The sequence below is a fragment of the Pteropus alecto genome, unplaced genomic scaffold (genome assembly GCF_000325575.1).
Source record: "Pteropus alecto unplaced genomic scaffold, ASM32557v1 scaffold88, whole genome shotgun sequence".
NCBI lineage: Eukaryota > Metazoa > Chordata > Mammalia > Chiroptera > Pteropodidae > Pteropus > Pteropus alecto.
Window position 1 is genome coordinate 13,990,061 of NW_006494611.1, and position 16,817 is coordinate 14,006,877.

General features: G+C 40.7%; 1 protein-coding gene across 1 annotated transcript in view; it reads left to right on the forward strand.

Annotated features, from left to right (window-relative positions):
* Positions 1–16,817, forward strand: part of MYOF (myoferlin) — a 138,085-nt gene that overhangs the window by 31,066 nt on the left and 90,202 nt on the right. Inside the window, 2 exon segments of the mRNA XM_006925945.3 lie at positions 4,451–4,559; positions 7,546–7,633. Of these exon segments, the coding sequence (XP_006926007.1) occupies positions 4,451–4,559; positions 7,546–7,633 (197 nt within the window).

The following is a 16,817-nucleotide window of genomic DNA, read 5'->3' on the forward strand; positions in this document are numbered from 1 at the left end:
CAGCCAGGAACACAGGTCTGGTCAAAAAGACAAGGCTCAGCTGGCTGAGAGCCCAGTGCTTCAAAGGGTAGGCAGGTCGTAGTTCTTTCTGTTTTGTTTTGACAGGGGACCTGGGAACAGCTTGGAGAAGTATTTGTCCCCAGCCCAGTTGGGGACTGTTATTCTTCTTCAGAGGTTGGGAAGTTGAGACGTCTCTAGGGGTTGAAACAGTGCAACATGTGATTACTTTCCAGCCTCCAACATAGTTTTCCTTTCTTCCATGGAGGCCGTTCCCAGTAAACCCTCCTCCATGTGGGCTGTGTCCTGCGGCATATAACTACTCCATATCCTTACCCTCCAATGTTTAAGACTTTAGCCAGCAAAGCCCTTACTCATCACAGTGGCATGCAGCTGTTAACATTTGCTTCCACGCTAATGCTCTTTTTCAAACACTTTAGATTCTGCCAGTTTTAACAAGAAGGGAACAGTTGAAGAAGTTCTTAACCAACACTTGGATGGCTAAGCTGACTAGTTTACAGCTAAACTCTTTTCTTCCCCACAATAGTAATGGCTTATTTTCAAGTAGTTGCTCCTACCGCTTAGAATTAGTTTGCTGTCACATAGAGACCCAACTCACAACTGTAGGGACATTCGTGGACTGAAAGCAACAGGGGCAGAACTGGCTTTTTCTTCACGTCAGAATACATCTGCATTTCATTAATTCCACAAGTAAAGCTGGAGAGCCAAAGAGCCTTGAGATTCTTTCACTATAAAGTTTCCTTTTGAGATGTAGTCCATCTGTTTTAGTGGTGGGTGGAGTCCATGGGGAGACTCTTATTTTTCCATGAAAATACAAGGCAAAGTCTCCCCATTACTGTCACACTGAAACATTTTAACATATTTATAGTATTAGTAATATGAAAGGAAAAGGATTCTTGGGTTAGGGTCACCTCCTTTAAAGGAAATTGGCTTGTGGTCTGACTGAACTGTTCTTATCCCCTGTGTAAGAGGCCAAGTCATCATTCCCCAGACTCAGAGTATTTTGTATCTAGGCAACATCACAGAAAATAGGCCAGGCCAGGCTGGGCGTGCCTCAGAGTCCGACAGAGCACAGACTTCCCCATAGGGGGTATTTTCTTCAACTTACAGTAAAAGCTCTTAGAAGTTGTAACTGTTTACATTTTTCTTCAGCTCAACCTAGCTGTTAAAAATATTTGGAGGATTAAAAGTCTTTCCAGGCTTTCATTTAAACATATTATCTTTACTTCAGAAAGAAGAAATTCAAGTTTATTGTATATGACTCTCACTTCCTCACACACAAAAACATCAGGATTTTATGATAAAAAAGTGAAGCTTAGGAAATGGGACTAAAAGTTTCTGAAAGAAGGAATTGAGATTAGACTTTATAATTGGCTTCATTTATTTTATTCCATTCCCAGTCAGTTATCTGTTACCACCCTCTCACATCCTCTTATAAGGAAAGGAGAGCAGCATATATTGCTTGAGTCAGAAGGGAACTGTAAAACCACTCAGGGCCATGAAAGGCCAGTAGATGGCCTTTGTGTTTCAGGCAAGCCTGTTCTCTCCAGTTAGCCACAAGTCCCACCACTCCCTATCGTCTTACATGGCACTCACTGTGTTTCACATTTCTGTTATTCGCCTAACCTTTCCTCTTGACACCCTGTACGAATTTAAATTTGACTCACATTATAGGCTAAGTAAACTCTGAGGGTAGAAATTGCCTAGTATTCTGGATTGTTCATCATGGACATATTCTAGGATATTTCTCCTCTAAATTAATGAAGAAGGACTTTAAGAGAAAAGAAATATTTAACATGAAATAGTTTTCGACATAGATATATGTAGAGAACATCACATGTATAAGCCTAGTAGCAGACTTTTAGAGCTGAAAAGGGTCTGATTATTAAAAAGTGATTATTTATTTCAATCCTCTCATTCACAGATAATGAAGTGGGCTCAGAGAGTTGGGTGATTTAGCCAAAGCCTCGAAGGAAGTTGGGACATGGAATTAGGGCTAGAACAGGAATCATCTAACCCAGTGGTTCTCAATTTGGGGCGATTTTGCTGACCAGGGGACAATTGGCAATGTGTAGGGATCTAGTGGTAGAGGTTGAGGATCAAATGTCAGTAGAACTGAGGTTGATAAATGCTGGTCCAACCCCAGGCGAGCCTTCTTCCCACTCACATTGTCCCAGCATGCTGCATTTTTTATTTTGTTCCAAGAATTACTTATTGCTGGTAGAGATTCATCTTGACTTTAACAAAAGCAAATCAGTACTTGTTTAAACATGCAACATCATTATTTTAATCATAAAGTTAGATTATGAGTCATGGAAATATGAGAAATAAAATCCAGTGTGTTTCCACATCTTTCAAGGCGAGGACTTCATTTAGACATTCGATGCCAGTCAGAAGACTTTGAAACCTGTAGTTTTCACATTTTGTTCTTCGTAAAAACTCAAATAGACAAACCCTTGGCTCACTGTCCTATTTTTAAAACTCAGAAAGAAATTTTCCTCAGGCTCACACTGTGGGAAGCTGAGAGAGACACGGAAGTGATTTTGCCAGGTGCTCTTACCTTGTGTGGGAGATTTACTTGCTGCATCTGGTGGAAACAGAGTCATGTATAGACTCTTGTCTTCTATTTGTCAGGGGAATAAAAATTCAAATGAGGAGTAAACATACTCATGTAAAAAAAAAATCTAACAAGCAAAGTGAGTAAACATACTCCTCTGGAAAATTGCTCTGTAAAGGTCCTATCAAGTCTCAGCATTGACTAAGAGACCCAGTTTCTGTATTGACTTAAAAGGGCTGAAAAGTTCACCCATCCCCCTGGAGGCAGACTTTTTCTTTCCCATTCCCAGTAATTGACTCACCTTGTGATATTAGAAGAGATTAGAATTCATCATGGTTGTTGAGTGTATTGTCTGGAGTTCTGCCCAAAAAGGTGTACTCTTCCAAGAAACCAAGTGCAAATGGCTCGCATCACTGGGTAACCTGGTGAAATAGGGTGCCATCACAATGTTCTGGTCTTGTACAATATAATATTCAATAACATTGTTAATATCGTCAAGTGACACTGGATGTATGTGTTTGGGTGCCAGACTCCAGATCTACAATCTAGTCCTATTTCTGAAGTCTGAGTAGGGGAGGAGAATATGGATATCAGTCAGTTCAAAAATGATGTGCCTGAGGTTGACATCAACTTTCACTTCCTGATTTTTTAAAAAAATGTACTACATTTTAAAATAAAATGAATGTCTCCATAAGATGAAATTTCCTGATTATTATTTTTCCAAAGTTTTCTTTTATGCTCAACTATGGTTTCTTCAACCTGAGTTTTTTGATGTAAGGAATCTCTTCTATCACTTTGAAGATTTGATACTTAGTTCGTATTTTCATGCTAACGATATTCCATACTATCATATATGCTATTTCTTAGTATACGAAGCTGCAAATGTAGGCAAGGTATAAACAAATAACATTTAAAAATGCTCACTATTTCTCTTTTCCTTTTTCAGTTTCCATACTGAGAATGCATCCCTGGGCTCTCTTTGCTTTTTGATTGCATTTTACAAAAGGAAGTTCTTCAATTCACCCATTCTTATGCCATGCTGTGTGTTACAATAGTGTGTTGACTAACTCCCCGGGGATGTGTGTTCTATAAATTTTTTGATCATTTGCCCTAACTACATAAAATGTTTTGGGTTTTATTCTTAATATATGTAGACTGATTTATTCTTTCCTTCATTCAGTAAATATCTATTAAGAAACATACCACGTTCCAGGCACTGGGGTTAGAGTAGTGAACAAAGCAGGCAAGAATTCCTGCCATTAGGGAGCGTCTCTCAGTGAGCAGAGACACTTGTGACCCTCTGTATCAGTGTTAACTGCACTCAGAGGTAGATGGGTAAGTGGTAGAGGCTGAATATAATCTTTCGGTCCAGGAGGAAAGAGAAGTGCACACATCCTACTTTTAAATGCTTCTTCAGAGTATATGGGGTAGCAAGTTGATCCCATCAGTAAACTAACAACCTATGTACACTTTAAGGTCTACTTGGGGGAACTATTTACAGTGGGCAATGTTTTATGGGTCCTTTTAAACTTCCAAAACAGCAGAATGTCTGAATTTTGTTCTGCTTTTCTCTCTTTCTGGATTCAGGGGACTATATTCAGTCTTTGCCTTTCATCTATCAATCTCATTTATGACTTGAAATTTCATTGGTGACATAGTTTGACTCTTGAAATGACTACTTTATGGAGAAGTGATGACCGATATGTAATGTTGACTGCCAAACACCCTACGAGGGTGAGAGCAAAATGGCTCACATCTCATTATGAGTGATTTTAATGATCACAGATGAATAAGAAGGGAATCGAGAGGGCCTATGAGTAAATGGAAGCATGCCTCTTACTTAGGTTACTGTGCACTTTCTCTTTTCCACTGCAGATTAATTGGCACAGCCACTGTATCCCTGAAGGAACTGATCGGTGACCAGAGCAGATCACTGCCGTACAAACTGATCTCCCTGCTAAATGAAAGGGGGCAAGAGACTGGGGTAAGCGTTTTCCCTCTTGATGAATGGCTTTAAAGTGAGATGGTTAAGCAAAAGTTTATTGAGAAAAGAGTGAAATTATAACTAGCTCACTGCGTTTTGAGATAAACTGGCTCATTTGCAGATGATATAACCTTATCTTACTCTCCTACTGGTTTTGAGATAAACTGGTTCATTTGCAGATGATATGGCCTTATCTAACACTCTCAATCACAGAACTAGAAAATTAGATAAACTTGATTTTCTACGACAGAATACCATAAAGTAAGTGGGTCCCTCTCTCAGTACAGCTCTGAGCGTATTCACTTGGGTATTAACATTCGTGAAAGAGCATAGCTCTGTGTATCAAGTATTCTTTGAAACATTATATAGAAGATAAGGCATTAGTGTTACCTTGAAATATCAAGATGCTAATAGCATAACTTTTATTATTTTATTAGCAGCTGAATGTTTTCTTTTTTGAATAAAAATTATTGGGGGTGACGCTAATAAAATCAAATAAGTTTCAAGTTTACAATTCAACAGTATGTCATATATATATTGCATTGTGTGTTCACTGCCCAAAGTTTGATTTCCTTCCGTCACCAAATATTTGACCCCTTTTACCCCTATCTACCTCTCCATCCCTTCCTTCCCTCTGGGAACCTCCAATCTTCTGTTAGAGTCCATGAGTCTCTGTTTGTCCTATTTGTTTGTTGCTTTCAGTTTTAAATCTCACAAATGAGTGAAATCATGTGATTTTCAACTTTTTCTGACTTATTTCACTTAGCATGATTATCTCAAGATCCATCCTTGTTGTTGCAAATGGCAGTATTTCATCTTTTCTTGTGGCTGAGTAATATTCCATCATATACATGTACCACAGCTTCTTTATCCAATCATCTGTTGTAGGACACTTTGGTTGTTTCCATGTCCTGGCCACTGTGAATAATGTAGTGGCTGAATGTTTTCTGATCACAGCTTCTCTAAATAAGTACATATTGATATTGTCTGATATGAGACCAGAATTCTCTTTCTCAAGTGCGCTTTAAAAGAAAATTGGCTCAAGTAGCACAGCTCTCAGATTTCATATGATTGCTAACAAGTGCTTATAAAGCTACCATGCTTATACTATTAACCTCTAACACCTTCATTTTACAATCAGTTCATTTTGCTTGGGAGCCTGGACAAAAGGAGGAAATTTTATACTAAAAGAGGCCATTCCTTCCTATAGGCAAGAAGACAGGTTAGGTTTCTCAATGTCCATTAGGAATGTCAATTTTGCTGGTCTAGTCTCCAAAACATATGGATTTCCTGTGAATCAAGATTCTAACCATAAAACGTAAATTCAGAGTGTCGGTTATCATCTACCTATCCAAAACCTGACTGAGGGACATGATACTTAGGAAAGATGGTACAAGTCAGTAATATATATATTTTTTAAGCATAGAAGAAAGCATATGTAGAACCCTGGAACAGTAGAACTATGGTGATTGACTGAAGTAAGGAAGATTAAGCACCTCAACTCCTGCCCCACGCCCAACCCCGGCATACCCCTTATCCCTCTTTGGGGTCCCTGGAGCAGCTCTGGGAGTCCTCAGGATATTAAGCATCCACTGGTCCATAGATTAAGACATTCGTGGACTCCTCTAGGTTTTAAAAGTTTGATTCTCCAATTAAGTTTAGCAACTGAGCCCCTCAGTGCTCCTGTATTTGGTCTTCCTGCTGTGGCCTGGGTCTTTAGCATAAGATGCTGCTCCTATGATTCTTTATTTGCCATGAAACTGCTGTTGGGGGCATCATTTATTACCCTGTTTAGTGTCTCCCAGATCATAGTTTCTAAGTTGGCCACAGAATGTGCTGATCCATAAGGGAGTATTCACTGATGAGCAGACAGATGAAAAAAAACAGAGAGAGAGAGAGAAAAAAAAGAGAGAGAAAATTATCAGACATGCCAAAAGTAGGAAATGAAAGTATGAGATGCCCTTTTAAATTTGAATTTCAGGTAAATAATGAAGAAATTTTTAGTCTAAATATGTCCTAAATATTTTGTCTCCATTTTAACTGGTAACCTGTGTGTGTGTGTGTGTGTGTGTGTGTGTGTGTGTGTGTGTGTTCCTTATTTGCAAAGAAAACCCTTTATTTTGAGTTTTGTACTTCATTTTTCCTGTTAAAATTCATTTCTTTATGGTAGATAGTAGTTGTAGACATGTGTTTTCATCCCAATGTTGACTACCCCTAGCAAATTTTTAAAAATTTTGTAGGTTCATGAAATATAAAAGTATGGGAAACTCTGCCCTAAAATAATGGCCCATATGAGAAATTTATGTCCTATAAGGAACTCCCATGTTTCTTCCTTTTGATCATGAGAGTTACATAACATTTTCAGTTCTTTTTTCTTGCCTTGGCTCCTAGCCACCTTGGGGTCATGTTTTATGCAAGAGGTAATTATCTTGAACTTCATGATTTGAATATATTTCCTCTTTAATTAGACTTGATTCCCTTTTTTTATCCTATTTTATGAATCACATTGTTATATAATTTTTCGTTAGTCTCAAAGTTTTTTTTAGAGAGATGTGTGAAAATAAATTTCAGCAATTAATAAAGAAGTCAATGAGCAAACACAAATAACATCATCATTTAAAAGGAGCCCCTGTGACTGGAATTCTGTGATTGGAAGCCAACTCCAGGCTAGGATGGAGGCCAATTACAAGTTCATGCTTGTCCATCACAACTTTCCTCCAGTTTATGAGGTTGCCCTTTAGCTACGGTACACTTGGCAACCTATGACAGGTAACTCCTTTCCCAGGCTTTCCCATTCCACCTGGGCTCACATGTGGGAAGATAGAAACAGTGGAGCGTATGTCATCCTTCCCTTTCTCTTCTCACTTTCCCATCCCCCTGCACACCCCTTCTAGAACTTTCAATCCTGCTGATTTGGTTAGCATTGAGCCCATAGCATTCTAATGCCCTGTACTGATTCTGTCGGCAATTCATTATTTCTACCCAGGCCACCATTGACTTGATGATCGGCTATGATCCACCTTCAACGCCGCATCCAAATGATCTGAGTGGAACCAGCATGTCAGGTGTGGGAGGTAAGCTGACCATTCTGGAGGCCCAGCCAGCCCCAGGGGGAATCTCATGACACACAGGAGTCTCCAGAGAAGCCTTATTTGTCATTACACTGTCTGTAGCTCCCTGCCCACCCAGACAGGACCCCGTGAGGCAGGTGGAGCTGCCCTGAATCAAGACATTACAACTGTTTGCAAAATGCCCTTCAAGTGAGAGGAGAAAGATGAGACAGCCCCTTGCTGACCAGCCTCACAGTGATCTATCCAGCACACACAGACTCCAGCAGAAGGTCCCTAGCAAGGCTTGGCTTTGGGTTTGCAGCTTCCACTCCATACAGTGTGTTCTGGTTGTTAAGCTCCAGGATTGGCCTCTACTCTTATGTGTTACTTCACCTCTAAATGTGCGATCACCAGGCTGTACTCTCAGCTGCCAGTCTTCTGGTCAGTGCCCTTGTGTTGGAGCCTCTTTCTTTCATTCCCTTGACCTTGATCCCCTCCCGGCCCCCAGCAACCAGCCCCTCCAGTCCTTTAAGCAATTGAAATTTTGCATAACCCACCTTACTCTCCTTGTTCTCTGACTTGTCAGTCATTCAGGGCCATCAGGTGCTGCTCAGGGTAGGAATGGGGCTGGGAGCTCAGGGGCGGCCTTTGGGCTACGAGTGGATGGAAGTCCACAACAATCAGGCCCTTCACTCAGCTGAGTTCGACCTCTCTTAGCATCTTTCTAGGGAGATGCGATGTTAAAAGTGTCTCTGTCCTTTCTTCTGCCCTAAGATGTGTCACCAAATGCCCCCCTGTGTCCCCAGCCTTGGCACGTGCCCTAGGAAGGGAGGAGCTTCTTGTCCCAACACCCTCTCCTGCGGCCTTGAAATTCTTTTTCCTGGGAGGGTGTTCGGGCTCTCATTCCTGCCAGGGTTGGCTTCTCAGGTCCTGTTTTCTCTTTGTTTCTCTTGGTTCTGGACTCAGCAATCTGGCCCCCTGAGCGGTCTGCTCGGCATCCGCAGCAGCACCTCCCTTCCTGCCCTGTGGCGTCTCTGCCCCGTTCCTGCCTGACTTCTGGTCTCACCTCAGCCTGACCCCAGCCACTGCCCTGCCCACCCACACCCCACAGACAGCCAAGTATGCAGGTTTTGACCCATTTTTTGACCAAGTAGTTGTGAGTGTCCAGCATGGCTCAGCTGGCTCCTTCTTCTTTGGGGACAGTCGGGACTGACATAGCCAGCACATCAGCAACACATTCTGCAGCCACCCGCTGTTCAGCAGCACCATGGGCTGCTCTTGGGTCCTCAGACACTCTCCGTCCCCCCAGAGCCTGGCAGCAGCTCCCTGTGACAGCAGTGATGACAAATGAAATACAGAGGAAACAGACTAGTCCTGAACAGCACACTATCAGGGCTTCCCACCTCCTTCACCAACCATTGCATTGGTCTGGGAAGGGCAGTAAGTGCTTTCTGACCCACAAAAGGCAGCTCCAACTAGTGGGATACCTGGCATGGCCTCTGAACTGGGAAGATCAGGGCACTTTTCCTCACACTGACATTTTTCCTAAGCTGGACCCAGTGTTAGTTTCCTAAGGCAGCTGTAGTAAAACCACAAACTGGGTGGCTTAAACAATAGAAATTTATTCTCACATTTCTGTAGGCTGAGTCTGAAATTGAGATGTCGACAGGATTGGGCTCTTCCGGAAACTTTGAGGGAGAATCTGTTCCATGCCTCCCTCCTAGCTTCCGGTGGCAATCCTTGGTGTTCCTTGGCTGTAGAGCCATCACTCCACTCTCTGTCTCTGTCATCACATAGTGTTCTGCCTGTGTGTCTCGGTCATCGCATGGTGCTCCCCTCTGTGTGTGTCTACGTCCAAATTTCTCACCTCTTATAAAGATACCAGTCTTTGGAATAGGCCCACCCTAATTCCGTATGACCTCATCTTAACTTGATGACATCTACAAAGACCCTATTTCTAAATAAGATCACATTCTGAGGTTACAGGTAGGCATGATTTTGCGGGGGGGGGGGAGACTCTTTTCAACCCACTATACTGGTTGACAAAAGGCAGTGTCATTATGTTTATTCCATCTCAAGAAACAAAATATTAAATGGGCCTTTTTGTGTTACCCCTTCAGCCAGGCCTTTGGGGAACAAGTAACACTAGGGTTCATTCAATTAAAGAATAAACTTGTGCTTTATAGTAAACCGGTGCTACACTATTTCTTAGTATTAATGGAGTAAAGAAATGGTTGCCGGGTTTCTTGACCCAGTGCTAAATGCCACAGTGCTGGGGGTGGTAAGTGCTTCATAGCTCCTGCCCTCCAGGAAATTTCAGTCCAGTTTTGGAAACATGACTTTTTTTATCCTGAAGGCAGAACATTATGGATAAGACCCAGAGCTTTGGGGTCAGACTGGCCCAGGTTGGATTCTGTGTCTATGGTTAATCAACCATGTGACCTTGAGTAAGTTGTTTAACCTCTCTGAATCTCAGCTTTCTTTTCTGTAATGTGGGGATAATAGTAGCACTTACATTGTAAAATTGTTACAAAGATTAAATAATTAATATAAAGTACTTAGCCCAGTGCTCGGCATACAGTAAGTGCTACTCATAGTGGGTATTATTATTATTGTTGTTAATATTATTGCTATTATTACAAAAACAGTTCTGGGTGGCTTCTAGTCATGAGGTCAGTTGGATGGCATACTGCATGAACTTTTAAATTGCTTCCTCTAGAAAGCAGAGCTATTAGAAAAAGATAATCTGGTTTGGTTCAGAGTCATGTCGAGATGACTAAATGCTTTCTTTTTAAATATCTTAAAAAAAAAAAAAAATTGTGTCCCAGTAGACCAGAAAGACTTTGAAAATAAGCAATTTATGAAGTTTTTAGGAGTGTAGGGGGAGGTCTTTTTCCCTGAGATGGACCCATGCAAGCCCAAACTCAGAAAACATGCATTTTCCCTGGAGCAGAGCCTGATTCCTTAGAGATGAGAAAAGCACCAACTCTTGAACTTTTAAACCCTCTGGGGAGAAAATCCTTGCCATTTAGGCTCTCTTTGCCTGAGCCTCTTCTCCTTACTTCCTGGATTGTCTTGGCAGCACTATGGCTCAGGCAGGCTTGGGGACTGAGAGTCCCATCCTCTTAGGAAGCTGACTCCTAGCGGGCTTTGTGACGGCAGTTGGCCAAGCTCTTCCTTAGAAGTTCTTTAGAATCCCTGATGCTGCTGGATGGAGACAGGAAATGAACAGAACTTGGGCCCCTTCTGTTTGGATTTCAAAGATATTACCAAGTGCTGGCCTCTGAATGAGCTGTGTCCAAAGGGCAGTTTGAGATGACAAAGTAAAATTTCTTTATTTAAAAAATGAACAGGGTTCTTTGATCTGGAACTGTTATTTTGCTCTGTAAAATCAATATTCATCAAGGCTGGGTCAAGATTGGCAGTCTGAATGCTGGCTGCATAGTGCAGCTGAAAGAAACTTGGTATTATATCCTAGATTATCTGGATATTTCAAGGGAAAACTATTTTTTTTTTTGTCATAATGTGACAATTCAATTAAATTAATCAAAGATATCTTTGAATTTATACTACAACTCCATGCTAGGGAACACACACACACACACACACACACACACACACACACACACACACTTACAGTCTTAGATGGTAAAACCACAAAAATGAGACAGAAATAACAGGAAGACAGCCACACCTTCTGTCATCCTACACCTTAATGACATAAACATGAATCTAGACCAGAATTTGTTTTTTTCCCCTCTTCTCTTGAATTGACTTTTTAAAAAAGCAAACAAAAAGACTTTCACCATTCTATATCAAAGTAATAAGTATGCTTCCTCTCATTTATATAGATGTCAAATTTTAAAAATTTGAGATTATTGATTTTTTTGAGTACAAAAGCAACACCTGCTTATAAAAATGTGAATGTCACAGAAATATAAGATACAGAAATTTCAACTCTCTCAGTCTCATCCTATTCAGATAACCACCATTCACAAGTATTAATATTGATTTTAAAGGTTACTATCCACATAGTGGGTCCTGCAAAGAAATTTGAAATATTAATAACAGAACACAAAACTGAAGATTTTCAGAAAAATTTGCCCCTGCAAGTTGAAGAAACTAATATGACCGTGAGTAACAGGAATTGAATACCTGAGGGGTTCATGTGAGTTCCTTTTAAGATTTTTTTAGACAAGTTTTAGGTTTACCACAACATTGAGAGGAAGGTACAGAGATTTCCCATAACTGCCTCCATCCACTCCATGCATAGTCTCCCCAGTTATCAACATCACTCACCAAAATGGTACACTTTTTAATGAAGGATGAACCTACTTTGACACATCATAATCTCTATAGTTTTATAAGTTTGGGCAAATATATAATGGCATTTATTCAAAACTATAATATAGTACAGAGTATTTTCACTGCCCTAAAGATCCTCTGTGCTTTGCATATTCATCTTCCCCCATTCTCAACCTTTGGTAACCACTGATCTCTTTATTGTCTCCATAGTTTTTCCTTTTCTAGGCTGCCCTAGGGTTAGAAGCATGCAGTATATAGCCTTTTAAAATTGGCTTCTCTCACTTAGTAATATGCATTTGAGAATCCTCCCTGTCTTTCCATTGGTTTGATAGCTCGTTTTTTAAGTGCTGAATAATATTCTATCATCTGGATGTACTACAGTTTATCAATTCCCCTATTGAAGGACATTTTGGTTGCTTCCAAATTTAGCAATTACGTGCTGTTTTCTTGTATGTTTATTTTGTGTACATACATTTTCAACTCCTTTGGGAAAATACCAAGGAGGGTGATTGCTTCATTGTATGGTAAGAATATGTTTAGTTTTGTAAGAAATTGCCAAACTGTCTTTAAAAGTATCTCTACCATTTTGCATTCCCACCAGCAATGAATGAGAGTTCCTGTTGCTCCACATCCAGTATTTGGTGATGTCAGTGTTCCAGATTTTGGCTATTCCAATAAGAATGTAGTGGTAACTCACTGTTGTTTTCATTTGCATTTCCCTGATGACATGTAATGTGGAGCATCTTTTCATTTGCTTATTTGCCATCCGTGTATATTCTTTGGTGAAGTGTCTGTTAAAGTCTTTTGTCCATTTTTAAAATCAGGTTGTTTGTTTTCTTGTTGAGTTTTAAGAGTTCTTTGTATATTTCAAATTATAGTCCTTTCTTTGATATGTCTTTGCAAATATTTTCTTCCAGTCTATGACTTGTTTTCTACTTTTTTTTTTTTTTTGACGTTGCCTTTACACAGTAGGAATTTTTAATTTTAATGAAATCCAGCTTATCAATTACGGATTGTATTTCCTGTGTCTTATCTAAGGGGTTCATTTTTAAGAAATGCTTCCCTAGAACACTTATACCAATGTTATAAAGATAACAGATGCTGGTGCATTGATGTCTTAAGTAAAAGTGTGTAGTGTCAAAGGTATCCCTTTCATGACTTTCCTCTGAGACTGTTCCTTTGACAGAAGGATGGGCTGACCCAGACTACAGGTTTGACCTCCTGAAAACCTGTTACTTTGCCAATTTCATTCACCAGATGTCAGCCTATATTCCCATGCCCAGAATAAAGTATTTTTAAATCTCATATTTATTTTTAAAGAACCATCTGTTAAAATTGTGCTTTGTCCAACAATTGAAATGCAAAAACTCATGCATAGCCAGACTTGGTGCTTCAAATTGATTTCATTCCACAAACACCAAAGTCTCTTTGCTTGAAATTAAATTTGAGCCAGTTCAGAAAGCATTTACTGACACCCGTTTGGGGAGCATACAGATTTATGTTTGCCACCAATGAGCTTGCATTTCAGTAGAAAGTTAAGATATAAACATGAATAATTATAGGTCAGAGCTGAATATAATAAATTCCTGAAGAGAAAACTAAGCAAATTATTACATGGGAAACCATTTCTTAGAGAAAATACTTTTCCAGCTATCTATTTCAACTATGTATTCTTAGTGCCTAGTACAATGTTTACAAAGTCATAAGTGTTCAATTTATGCCTGTCGATTGAGTAAATGAATGAGTGAATGATAGATGAGTGATGGATATGGTTTAACTTTTTTTTCAAGGTCATTTTGGGGAACACTCGTGAATAGACGAAAGTGACCGATTCATTCAGAGGTATAATAAAAGAGAAGCATGTTCCTGAAGGCTAGGAACCAGGCTGGGACATTTGCCCTTGATGGACAACCCTGAGGATCCATGGAACATTTTCTGAATAGGGACTGACTTGGTCAGAGCTGAACTGGAAAATGGTTAATGTGCTAGAAGGTTGTCCCAGGCACTGTTTCCAGAATTGGACCTCTAATTGATTTTGTCCTGCAAACTGATGGTATTAGAACAATTTTTTTTCTAGGATATTTAGGAAAATCGAAGTGATCATAATAGACAAGTGGTTCTTACATTTTAGACACAGTAAAAACATCCAGAGAGATATTTAAATGTGCAGATTTCTGGCACCTCCCTCCAGAGAGTCTAATTTAGCTGGTCTAAAGGGGAACCTCCACCTCCTCCAATCTGTATGGATAATAGGAACTTCTAGGAGAGTCTGATGAAGGCAGATTTTGGAGCTTATCGGAGAAGTCCTGGAGTTGAGTGTTTTACCTGGTTAATGTTATCCTGCCCGGACTCAGACGGAGCTCATTGAGCAATATTTCCTAGACTGGCTCACAGCCCGTGTTTGGTTAGAAGCTCTTCATGGTACCTTTGTTCTGGCCTGTGATTTGGAACCATTCCAGAAGATTCTTAGGTTGTACATAGTGCTATTTAGCCAAGAATCAAGGTGGAGGGTAGTGAGTTTTTTATGCAGACATTTATTTATATATGTCTACCAAAAAAATTATTATTCAGCATTCCAGCTTAAATCATGTTATCTACAAAATGTTTTCATGCTTAGAAACTTTTTCTCTCCTATTTTGTACTATTTGTACTATTTGTACTTTTTAACTTACACCGATGATATTATACCAGCCCTTTGTTCTGATTTTGCCATGACCTTTGGCCCAAGGTAATTAAATTCTGCCTTTACTAGTACCGCCACTTAATAAGACTTCGTTATGAGAAGTAAAATTAATATCATGGGCAGAGGTTGGCATTCTAGGACTCTAAAAATAATGAGTGGGAAGAGTGTTTGGATAAAGGGGATTGCTGACCAGGGTGGGGTGGGGCTTGTGGATGACCGTCTGTATTCCAGGCCAGGAGGAAGTCCTTGATGACTAGACAAGTGTACCTCTTCCTCAGCCATTGCTGGGAGTTGCCATCATTGAGAAGTTCTAAGAGGACATTCCTCTGGTTAGATGCAGGTGATGGAGGGATGGCCTGCAGATCTGGTGACATCTGAGTGACTAATAGCCCACTCTTTTTTGCTTAATAGGGAGAAAAAGTGCTAGACGAGGAGAGTGTGGAAGCCTGGAGGAAGGAAAGAGTTTGATACCCATTGGAGAAAGGCACCGCTGGGCATGCCAAGGGCAAACTCGACTGTAACATAAGGCATCCTAGGGCTGCCAACTCTTAGCACTGGATGGACAAACGGTAGCCATGTAGGGAAGTGTCATTGTCACAAGTGACTGCACGCAGGGGCAGTTGGCAGGAATATTGCCATTGAGCTACTGGAAAGAGGCCAACAGTACATTTCAGGTTTTATGAAAACTTGTTTAGTTAAATTGCTGGAGTTGTCACAGACAGCCATTCTTAAGTGTTAATTAAAGCATCACTTGTAACCAAGTATGGGTCACACAGAGAGTTGCTGACATTGAGAAAGAATACAGGTCAGCGACTGTGTGACATGGTGATTGTTGGGGAGACAGGAGGCATTCATACAGAGGGATTGTAAAGCACTTATCATAGCCAGAACAGGACAGTAAAGAAGAGCAGAAAAATGGAGCAGTAGCTGTAGGGGCACTGTGGAGTCCAGGAAATTTTTTAAGAATTGTGGGCGATATTTCAGCATGTTTATATCTTGATGGGAATGGTCCAGTAGAAAAGGGGAAACTAAGAAGCAGATACAGAAGCAGAAATTGCAGAAGCAAAACCCTCGAGTAGCAGGAGGAGATGGCATGCACCATGAAAGGGTTGGTGTCATCTCGCGGAGCTAAGGCAGTTCAGTGATTATAGGATGGAAGACAGACAACACGTGCAGGTAGGATGGTTGATTTGGAGTTGGGAGGATGTGGACATTCTCTTCTGATTGCCTGTTTCCTTAATAAGAATTGAAGTCATTAACTGATGGTGAGAAGGGTGTTTGAAATTTTCAAGGTGCAAAATAGGTAGGAGTTCAGAAAGATAAAGTGATGTGACATTGTTGGCTAATCGGTGGCCAGGAAATCTTTGAAATAGATGTCCTGGGAACGCGGCAGAATACCTGGGCAGTCCTGTGAGTCCGCTTAAGGTGTGTCATCATGAAATTGAAGCGAGACTAGTCAGTAAAGTAGCTTGTTCTTCTCAGGCAACTTCAGCTGCCGGGGTGAATGGGTGGAGGAAGTGGAGGGGTGAATGAACCAGGTGAGTACAAAAACTGAGAGAAGGATGGGATTGAGGGGCACATAGGGGAGCGATTGCAGTGTTAGATCACAGAATTTAACATAGGTTAGAGAAAAGCTAGCACATGAAGGAAGTAGGGGGCAGAGGAAGTAAAATGGTCACTAGATTGGAGTTGCCTGTGTGGCTACAGACTGGAGTAACAGATAGAACAAACTAAAAAGATACAAATGACGTCTTCTGTAGTGGGTCGAATAGTGTCCCCCTACAAAACTCATGTCTACACAGAACCTCAGAACGTGACCTTATTTGGAAATAGGGTCTTTGCGGATGTGATTAGTTAGGATGAAGTTGTACTGACTTAACGAGGGTCCTAAACCCAGTGACTGGTGTCCTTATGAGAAGAAATGAGGGCACACTAATACACAAGGAAGGAGCCCCTATCACAGTGGAGGCAGAGATTGGAATGATGTGGCCACAAGCCAAGAAACACTATGGATTTCCAGGAGCTGCCAGCTTAGTAAAAGGCAAGGAAGGATATTCTCCTAGGGACTTAAGAAGGATTATGGCTCTGCTGACCCCTTGATTTTGGATTCTGAGGGGCTGGAACTATCGGAGAACACGTTTCTAGTATTTTAAGCCACTTAGGTTGAGGTACTTTGTTACGACAGTCCTAGGAAGCAAATACAACCGGCAGCTTCCTATT